Source organism: Orussus abietinus, unplaced genomic scaffold (genome assembly GCF_000612105.2).
Source record: "Orussus abietinus isolate OABI.00-Male unplaced genomic scaffold, Oabi_2.0 scaffold37, whole genome shotgun sequence".
Classification (NCBI taxonomy): domain Eukaryota; kingdom Metazoa; phylum Arthropoda; class Insecta; order Hymenoptera; family Orussidae; genus Orussus; species Orussus abietinus.
Window position 1 is genome coordinate 492,810 of NW_019394759.1, and position 10,398 is coordinate 503,207.

The 10,398-nt window shown below is 45.0% G+C and overlaps 2 protein-coding genes across 2 annotated transcripts; one reads left to right on the forward strand and one right to left on the reverse strand.

Moving 5' to 3' along the window:
* The first annotated feature begins 512 nt into the window (after positions 1 to 512).
* On the forward strand, positions 513 to 1,898 carry LOC105696188. The gene is made up of 4 exons (XM_012418432.1): positions 513 to 614; positions 1,224 to 1,427; positions 1,510 to 1,711; positions 1,810 to 1,898. The coding sequence occupies exons 1-4, from the start codon at positions 513 to 515 to the stop codon at positions 1,896 to 1,898; spliced, it is 597 nt and encodes a 198-aa protein (XP_012273855.1).
* A 2,193-nt stretch (positions 1,899 to 4,091) lies between these two features.
* LOC105696349 lies at positions 4,092 to 8,452 on the reverse strand. The gene is made up of 3 exons (XM_012418764.2): positions 8,188 to 8,452; positions 5,121 to 5,482; positions 4,092 to 4,896 (listed from the first exon to the last, which is right to left on the reverse strand). Exons 2-3 carry the CDS (start codon positions 5,478 to 5,480, stop codon positions 4,246 to 4,248), a joined length of 1,011 nt encoding a protein of 336 aa, XP_012274187.1. The 5' UTR covers positions 5,481 to 5,482; positions 8,188 to 8,452; the 3' UTR covers positions 4,092 to 4,245.
* Positions 8,453 to 10,398: the final 1,946 nt, after the last annotated feature.

The window sequence follows — 10,398 nt, forward strand, 5'->3', positions numbered from 1 at the left end:
TGTACATCAATAAATAAATACACGTATTAGTCATGCATTATTAAAAGGGTTAAAATGAAGAGTGAAGCTTTCAAGTTTCCATCGTCACTTCCTGGGGGTAGTAAATATTAATTCGGAGTTTTGAGCGTTTTACAGATATTGTACCATTATAACTCTATCAGGGAAATAAAAAAAAGTCCTGTCTCACCATATGGGCCAGCTTGATTTGCATGATTCCCCGGAGAATGATGCGAACCTTGGATGGTCATTGGCGGACCAAACGTGATGGAATTACTGATTTTACTTACTGGGAATTCGAGTTTTCATACAATTGTAATTCAAGATCCACACATGAGTTTGGTATATAACACCCTACTCTCGATCGAATCATCAGTTCTCGTCGAGTTTTCAACTGTGAGGTCGAATTTGTTAACGTAGTTGGACGAAAAGTTAGGGAAAAGGGAGCTACCAGGCCGTTTGAATTTCCCGCCCGCGCTGCGCCCTCTGGGAGGGAAGTTTGAATTTGGAAGATCATGGCTTTCTTTAACGTACTTTGGATCCTGCTTCTTTGTATCGTTACGGTTTTACCTTTCCCTCAAGAGGGGAGATCAAAAAGAATCCTTCCTGTTTTTGCGGTGAGTTTATATTATTAAAGATATCTGTTTTAGCAAGATGTAATATTTTGAAATTTCTAGATTTAAAGACCAAACGAACATTAGACCAAGGACTAAGATAAATCCTGAAAACCGGTTTTAAAACATTCAAACGAGCCTCGTTTTCTCTTCGAGGTCTTCCCTCTTACCCCCGACCTCAGAAAGAGTTTTATATGAATTATCAACATAAATTGTAATATTAAATTGTATACATTTAAGATTCTGCTTTCTGTTAATGCAATGAACTCACATTTCTGGTATATTTTCAAATTGGCTATTTACAATGACTAGTGAAATTTGAAGATTTCCAGGTGTTAATTGTATAAATGAAACGACCATTACTCTTTTCGAATTTTCTAACCTCGATTCAATTGAAATGCCCCGAGGAATTCCAGGTACTAAGAAAAAATATAAATTTTAAGGTTCTTAGTGGTAATTACTGTTGGCTAACCGAATTTTGAAAAAACAGGATTTAGAGGTGTAACTAAGATCGATAATTTCGACTTGAGTAGCGGAGAATCGCAAAAAGGATACTTATAATAATCTGAAATTATTACAGCTTACGTGCTGACAAGAATTGCAATTTTCCAGAAAAAATCCGGCGGTCTGATTTTGCCAAGCAACGCGACGGCCATTCGGGATAATATCGTCGACACGTTTTCCTGCCAGGGGAGGATTTATGGATATTATGCGGACGTTGAAAATGAGTGTCAAGTCTTCCACGTGTGTCTTCCCCAAGTGAGAACGGCCATAAGATGGAGTTTCATCTGTCCGGCCGAAACGGTTTTTAATCAGGTATTCCACGAATGATCAGTATCATCAAATTAACCGAAATCCAATCGATCTTTCATATCACGGAACATTTCATAATTCCCAGGAGACATTCGTTTGTACGCGAACGGATTACTCGATACCCTGCGACGAGTCCGAGAAGTTTTACCAACTGAACGAGGAGATTGGCAAATTAGAGGAAACGGAAGGAAACATCGACTTACCGGAAGAGGAGAATATCGTTCCTGGTTCTTACAGACCCGGGAAGAAATTCCTGCGAGTATCTGCGAAACAAAAGTCTAAGGCAGGTGCGGAAAGAAATATTTCCAAAGCTAGGGCCAGAACGATGAGAACTCGTTTAGTGACGGCAATTAATTCACCTGCGGAAAACGAAGATTCATTCTAGGAAGAAAGGCCAGTCTTGACACTGAAAACTCGAAACCTTCTCAGCTTAGATTCAAATATTCTCGTTACAATATCTATAATGCGCTGTGAGTTGAATCGCCATCCTGAACGGATTGAGAAAAAAAACTCGTACACACGTATTAATTATCGTTTGAATTAAATCCAACCGAGGAAGGACAACAGTGACGACACTCCGCATTTGTTAAACTACATATGTACATATTTATATATTTGTCACCTAACATCGAGGCTTAAAATCGACGTTACAAAATAGGCTTGCAAAAGAGATATCCTCGCACGGGGCTGTTATAAATAACTTAAAAGAATAAGCTACGATTACGGTTAACCTAGAGACTTAAAAACTGGTGGGATATTGACAAAATAAATCACTAATTATTATACGTGCGAAACGGTGTTACACGAGTGTCCCAAGCCTGAGCGTGAAAATCTCGATAATCAGTTAAGGATAGCGATTACTAACTAATTACAAGACGTGTAAACGGTACACGATGATTATTGACGGTAAAAGCTAATATACAAGAGGCATTTAAATCGAGTTGTATGTACAAATGTTGATATGTGTCGATATTGGTCTTTCGTGGCTTAAAAAACTAAGAAAAGAAATAAGACACACACGCTAGAGAGTGCCCTCTCATTAATAACTGACAAATACACATGAAATCGCCCTCACTTTTCTCCCCGGCAAAAAAAAATCGAGATCGAATAGTGGTCGCATCGTTTCGGTCGTCCTGAAATCTTCATATTTTAAAATAGCCCATTTAACGTTTCATTGTTCGACTGTGACTTGAAGGGTGCACGATTTCGTACTTGTCGAGTGGCCTTCGCTCGAAATTAATCAGAAGAGTCGCAAAGAGATAGTAAGATAAGATTGAAAATTCAAAAACCACTTGTCGCTTTCGATTTCGCTTCTATTCGGTATCTTTGGATAGCTAGCCATCGTATCGGGAAAGATAAGGACTTATCCCACTGCACGCGTGCCAATAAATTAATAAACAAAAGGAACTAGAGAGTCATCTCATTAAGAGATATTCGGTTGAATCTGTTATTAATCCGTGATTCGGCTCGCCGATGTCTATGGTTAATCCACTCAATGCCGATTTATATAAAAATATACATATTATAGTTATTTATTGATAAATACACTCCGCGCGCATGTAACGTCTGCATTGACATATTTGTAGAAATCTGATATGACCGCTAATTACACCGCTCGTCAAAAATGGCAACCCTTAAAAATTGAAGCAGCGCATAATCGATAACTACACATATCGTTTAACACAATGGAAAAAGCATATGACCAGATCTCGGTAATTACAAGTACTTTCTAAACAAAATTGAATCATTATTTCTTTATACAAAACGACGTATGTTAATCTCTGATTTGACCGATTCTTATTTTTAGGGGTTGCGATTTAGCGAATAATATATTAAGGAATAATTCATAGATTTGCAATTCCTTCCGGTATTTACATCGATATCTTTTACTCTTTTCTTTCTTAGGTATATTCGTTTTTTTTTTATTATTATGAAGGTAAGAAAAAGAACGAGCAAAGGGACCATCCTTTCTCTCTTCCCCTCCCTAGCTGTTAGATACTCTATCCCCACATTATGCGGTGCAATAATTTTACGTAAAAACAGGAAGAGGGAAAAAAACAGCCCCTCTACTTTTCATCCCTCATTTTCGCTCTCTTCATAATTAGATCAGGGTGCGGGATCCATACATCCTTTGTCCTTCCCCCTCAGCGGGGGTTTCCATAATTTGGGCCCAAAGCTAATCCCAACTTAGACCATAGATACCTAGACCTCGGATTGCAATGGAAGGGGCAAATTTGAATGAATCACATAAGCCGATAACTCCCTCCCAGTTAAAGCCACTTCGCTTTTTGAAAATGTGAGAGTGGGAAGTCCAATGCGAGGTCTAGATATCCAGAGTATAACAGAACTGGTAATCACGGTTTATACAGCGCTACCCTTGTTAATAAAGGAATCGAAAAGTCCTGTACTACTTTTCCCTACAGTGCTTCAATTAGTTATTACAGGAAATTTATGCACGGTAGGAAAAAAATGGTACAGGACTTTCCGGCTCCTTTTTCATCAAGAATAGCGCTGTATAAACCCGACTACCAGTTCTGTTACACCCTGAATATGTAATCACGGTTTATACAGCGCTACCCTTGTTGATAAGGGAATCGAAAAGTCCTGTACTACTTTTCCCTACAGTGCTTCAATTAGTTATTACAGGAAATTTATGCACGGTAGGAAAAAAATAGTACAGGACTTTGCGGCTCCTATATCAACAAGGATAGCGCTGTATAAACCCTTCTACCAGTTCTGTTACCCCCTGAATATGGTCTACGAGTCTTAGGGGGAGGAACAGAGGTGGGGACACCTGGGATCCCCAAGCAACGAATCGCCTTCACGCCTCGGAATCGAGGTTGAGGTCGGCCTCGATCTCGTCGGGGCTCCTCAAGTCTATGGCGAACCTTTTCTTAGTGTTGCTCCTGCTCTCCTCCGACTTGGCGAGCGCCCTGACGTTTTGGGAGTAAATCTGGAAGGCGGCGGCGAGGGCGCAGGTGAGCTGCCTGGCGTGGTGCTTGGACTCGCAGACGAACCCGTGGCACTCGAAGGGCGAGGTCTCGCGGCACTTGCCGGTGCCGCGGACCACGATCATGGAGAAGACCCTCGTATAGACGAGGTCCTGCACCCCGTAGGAGATGTTCTCGATGGTGTACATCCGGGAGAGGCCCGAGTCCAGGGAAGGCCGCTTGCCGAGGGGGAGGAGGGCGACGCCTTGCGGCGAGACGACGAGCTTGATGAACGGCAGGATGGTGCCGGTCGGTAAGGACCGCGCCGCCGCGACCATGTTGTCGACCGGTTTCCGGGTGTGCCTGATGCCCCACAGGCCCCTGGCATCGTGGGAGCCGAGGTACTTCACCTGGAAGATCTGCGGCAGCTCGGTCGAGCCCTCGAAGACGTTGTCGTTGACCCGCAGCCGGGAGAACCGACTCTGCAGGTCCTTGCTCTCCTCGGCCGGTACGGCCGGCTCCTTCCGCATCCCTGGCTGACTCTGTCGGTCACGAAAGAGCGACTCTTACCGATCGGTCGGTTTCTCGGGTCTCGACGTCTCGGCCGAATGCGTAGGAGTTGGACCCGGAGCAAGGTGCGCGGACAAGTGTCCATGACTGGATCGGATGGCGGACTTTGACCGCGACTAGGAGACGCGACGACAGAAAGGGATCGGTGGAGCTACGCAGTAGGACGAATTTCGGGAACAGGCGGAGGAGTACTCACGTCTCCGGTGGGCTTGGCGACGTTAGGCTTGACCTTCAGGTGGTACTCGACGACGTTGGGTATGTCCGGCGTCGTCGGCGACTCGGTCGCGACTGAGCGCTCGGAGCGCGTCCGCTCTGCAGGGCGGCCGCTTCCGGTTTCCGGTGATGTCACGGGCCCCGCGACGTTGCCAGTGGCGCCCACGCCCTTCGCAGCCGAGGGGGCGCGTCCGCCATTTGCATTCGGGCCCCGCGCTGTTGCCGGATCGCCGCCCTCGCCGCCCTGTCCCTCCTGTCGGCCCTCGACGGCGCACCCGTGCGCACCGATCCTCCGGAGGACCCATTCGTCCCGCTGCGTGAACCCGAAATCCTCCTCTTCCATAACTGAAAGATATCGTTTCCTTTTCAGGACGCCCTAGGAGACGACGGGGAAGCTCTTGGCCAGGGGCAACTGCTGTCTTTGCAGATTTCATGGTAGAATGGTTTCAGCCAGGTTAGGAGGTTAGGATCGGCACCGGCCCGAAGGCCTTCTCAAGTATGCAGCTTAGTGGCACCCGTAAGCTTAACGGCAAGAGATGGTCATTCAAATTGTAAAACGAGGACGACGTATCAATTTTTCTGAAAAAAGTTCATAATGTATTCGGCTCGTCGCAACATTAGCGTTTGTTCCTCAAGTCAACGATCTCGAGAAGAATTAAATTTTACGTCGTCCTCGAGAATCGCGAAAATGTTCAATTCGTATCTATCTATCTTAAACATTTTCTTTTAGATGTTCGTAACGGAAGTTCCGATTTAATGGGCGTTACGATTCGGTTTTGTCGCAAGGCCCCATTATCGGTCGTTTACTTCCGCCCTAATCGTCCGGTTCATCGGTCCTGGAAATTCAAGATGGCGCCCGACGTCTCTCCGCGACCGGAAAACAGCTGTTCTCCAGCACGTGCTGCACCTTGCACCTGACCGTTCCTTGCTCGGTATACTGCACTTTTTTTTCATCGGCCACAGAACTGACCAGGCTACGAATCGTTACGTGCACGTTCAAGTTACGGAACCTCCATTACGCTCTTTCGTCCTCCATTAAACTCCTCCAGCGTTAATCCGCCATCTTGAACGTCACAGAAAAATAGATTCGAGTTTAACATAAAGACTTAAGGTGATGATGAAAATATCATCCGAGGGGTTTAGTTTATAAAGCTTTTATTCCAACTGGATGTATCGAATCGTTTGAACTTTACAATGTGAATACGAAGGCCTCAAGAAAGGTCTCGATTCCCATGAAATTTAATTTTTCAAATTTGTTTACAAACTTTACTCCTTAATAATTAATAAAGAATAATTGTGTAAATGTCAGGACTTTCCGTGGGGTCATCATATACACGTGGTAAGATTTCAAACAATTCGGTACACCCAGAGGGTAGAAAAATTTCATAATCGACCGACTCCTCACTTCCAGATTCGTATGACCTTAAGGATCCCACACTTAATGGTAAATTAACCATATTTTTAAACTACACCCCTATGGATGGATCTTCAAGAGTATTCGGCACTTTGCCCTACATTTTCCTCGTACCTTTAGGACACCCGGTTTGTACCGCAACACCTGTCGCTCGGTTACGATCGCTTACAATAGCGATATGCGCCTTTCCACCTACCGGGTGGTCTGAAAGTACTTCGAGAATTGCAGTAATCGAGTTTTTAGGGTAACGTTTCCATCTCGAGGGAGCGTTTTAGGTTAAAAATCGCAACGAACGGGCAAACACGCCGTATGGAATAATATCGGATGCTTATTTCAGGAGGGATATTTCCCGAAGGAAGATGCTGACGAGACGAGTCTTCGCCGCGTTTCCGACCAGGACAAAGAGTGCAAAGAGACGAAGATAACGGTGTTGGAAGGAAGACGAAGAAACGCCGAGGTGGAGTCGCGGCTCGTTATTACGGTCTTCGAGGACTTCCGTTAGGTCTCTTGACTTGTATCTAGGCATATCGGCCGAGATCACTCGGGACTCTTTTCTTATCGGGAAAGACCTCGACGGAATTTCTCGGAGGATCCGGTCACCTGGCCTCGCTGGACCAGCGGACGAATCCAATTCCGTGGAGGTCGGTGATTCTAATTCCTGTCGGGCGCGAGCTGGAGCACCGACTATTTTCCCTCTTCCTTTTGTCCCTTCGGACGGCGGGAAGTAATTACGGGGAACCGGAAATGCGCTCCGGAAGCGGCGTCGCGACGATGCGCGACTCGATCGCAACGGGTAGATGCGACCCCTTTATTCCTCGAGGAACCGTTAAAACGCAGACGATTGGATTTAGAACTACCGGGAGAATTCCTCATTTTTTCTGTTATCGAACCCCAAACTGTCTTAAGCGAATCTTCATACAGCACGGTGGTACGCGTAAGCTCGCGATGAAAAGAATTGGAAGGTTTTTTGTTTTTTATTTGTACAGTTACTACTGACATTAATTTTGTGAAAAGTGAAAAAGAAAATAAACCGAATTATGTATTAAAGCAAGCAAGACCGAACGCATAAGGGTATCTCATGGAACAATAATTAAGAATAATTAACCCGTTGATTGTTAAGCCCTTTCGACGAAATTATATATAGTACATGCGAAATTCATGAACGCGTGTATACCTTTTTCGTATACGCGATTCGCTTTTCGTAGTCATAGGGCTAATAGTACCTCATAATCCTCATTAATTCAGAAGTTTCACTTCCAACGCGAGTGGAAGTCACGCGTCGATTTTTCCTTAGTTTCCGTTTCGTTCTAAGCCAGTATTGGGGTTCTTGAAATCCAGGAATTGGATTTTAACGTCCCTCCTGCTGAATAGAAAAATCCTTCGCTCAAGACAATCGATAAGAGCGAAGACTAATAAACCAGGCGAAAGAAAAAGACTCAGGGTTAGAGAACAGAAAAGGACCGAATTCCCACGGTAGTCCCCCGGGACCTCGTCCCCACCTGACCGTTGGGGAGCAGGTGTAGGGAGATGCTTATCTAAATGCAAATAAGCTTTCCGAAAACGCAGAACTCGTAGAAATTCCCCCCGAGCGGCCCTCCACCTGTAGCTGGGATTAAAACGGCCGGAATATAATTACATGGTTTTTTTTTCCCGCGTTATCACTCAGGCCGGTCCTGACCGGGACTTCCCCTCGGCGTGAAATAGCGCACCTGCGAGGCGCCCGTTGCACCTCGGTAGCAGGGTGTTGGCGGTTTCCTCGGGCATTCCAGAGCGGAAAAAGCCGAGGCCCTCCGCTATTTACTACCGGGAACCGATTCCGGTGCCCGCCACGTCGATCGAAGGATCGCGATCGATGATCCTCGCGACGATCGAGCGCGATCGGTCACTCCTGGGTGTTGCGCCGCCTGAGTCGCGGCAGGTACTGGGGAATCTGGGACAGCGCGGGCGCCGCGCGGCCGCCGTGCGCCACTATGCGACTGTGTGTGTGCGCCCAGCAGTCGGTGACCGACACGTGAGAGTCACGGGGGTGTCGATGAGGGCGGCCACGCGTGGGTCTACGCGTGTCATCGTGTGCGCCGATTAACCGCGCCGATCGACACGTACGCGACACTCGCGGGAAAGCCGATCACCTGGAAGCCGGGGTACAGTCTTGGACATTAACACTAGGTTTACGGGACCCTTTAATTTGACGGAATTCAAACTTCAAAAAGAAATACCGAAAAAACCGTAGCATTAATTTTAACCATTTTTGTATCGTAAATTAATCATTTCATCCGAAGAATTTGTACACGCAATTATTTTTTCCTAAGCCTTCTAATTATTAAAATCTGTATGTAGTATACCTATCTCTACGAAAACCGTCAAATTGACGGACTAGCTGATTTCATAAACAATCCATATATATTTGCTTCGTTGCAGGGAGTGTAAGGCGAAGATGAGAGTGAAAGTTTGCATTGAAAGTGGAGAAATAGAAGGATCTTCGGATAGTGAAGAGGAAAACTTCTTGAAAGGGTGTCGTAGCAAGAAAAGGATGCGCATTCTTTCTAGTTCCGACTCCGAGGATGAGAGGACGAGCATTCCAATCATTTCCGTGATAATTTTTAAAAAAGGACTTTTTACTTATTAATCATTTATTTAAACGTAAAGCCTAGGGTTGTTTAATACAGACTTAATTTGAATAAATCGATTTTTTAAAGGAAATGCGTGTTTTCGTTTACCCGTCAATTTGACCGGTGTTCGTAGAAACAGGTATATAAAAAACGCCCGTAAACCTAGTGTTAAATTGCTCCCATCGAAGACAGTTCCGGAAGAATGTAACCGTTACACGTGTTTTTGCACAGTGTAATGTAACGTATAATGTATAATGGAGCGTGTAATTTATATGTATATATATATATACATATAAGAGACAGCCTGCGAATTATGTCGATACTTAAAAATGACCGGTTAATTCGAGGGAAAATTCTTTTCTTGCAGTATAAAAGTTCTCGTACTGCGACGATATTCTTGATAATATTTTTAGTTATTAATTCTTTGGGGTCGCCTGATAAGATGGTCGCCAAAAGGTGCGCCGATTAGCGAGCTGATTACGAAAGGAATGTCGCGACGGGAGCTTTCGCACGTTTCGAGAGAGCGACGATAACGGATATGTAATTAGAGCTCGTTATTTAATGACGAAAGTGTTGCGAAGCCCCAAAAGTATACGATGGGTGCTCTACTTAGTATTTTCGCTTTTCGTGCGCGCGGCCTTTTCTCACCTCTCGCGTTCTCGTTTTTAACGTTCGACGATGATTGCCCCTCGGAGACGTGGGAATCCCTTCCGAGGGAACCCGGTTCATCACTTCGGCTCATTTACTTCCATCCACTCTGTGGAACTGTTACGAAAGCGACACCTTATAATCCGATGAACACACGATAAGGCTGCGCATATGTTCGTTCGTAGATGTGGAGATCGTGGAATTGCGGCCCCGTGGGAGGAGAATTAGATAATTCGGGGATTTACAAATCAAGCTACGCTTCCCCGGGTCTAAATGTCCAAATTGCGAGCGAAGAAATGTTTTTCCCAATTTGCGTAAAATTTCAGCCTTCCCGCAATCTCCATAGAACCTAGGAAAATGAATTGCTAGAGTATGTGTATATGTGAAGTTTCCAGACGAGGTTAGACAAAGGAGGATTTTTCCTCTCTAAACCTTTCTGAAAGCACCCCGCGTGTCTTTTAATACGTGAAATATAAGCGATAGGATGAACGATAAGAAACACGTGAAGAAATTTCCTCCTCGGAGCGAAACTTCTTATGTCACGGTAGTATGTGTAAATTTGCATGTCTAGAATGGGGAGGGTATCGAAA

Bases quoted from the DNA above. Each gene is read 5' to 3' on its own strand.
- LOC105696188 (XM_012418432.1), top strand. From the start codon at position 513: ATGGCTTTCTTTAACGTACTTTGGATCCTGCTTCTTTGTATCGTTACG. The intron at 1,428-1,509 runs GTATTCCACGAA...CATAATTCCCAG, and splicing joins CCGAAACGGTTTTTAATCAG to GAGACATTCGTTTGTACGCG. The intron at 1,712-1,809 runs GTGCGGAAAGAA...GATTCATTCTAG, and splicing joins GAAACAAAAGTCTAAGGCAG to GAAGAAAGGCCAGTCTTGAC.
- LOC105696349 (XM_012418764.2), bottom strand. From the start codon at position 5,480: ATGGAAGAGGAGGATTTCGGGTTCACGCAGCGGGACGAATGGGTCCTC. The intron at 4,897-5,120 runs GTGAGTACTCCT...CGTGACCGACAG, and splicing joins TCGCCAAGCCCACCGGAGAC to AGTCAGCCAGGGATGCGGAA.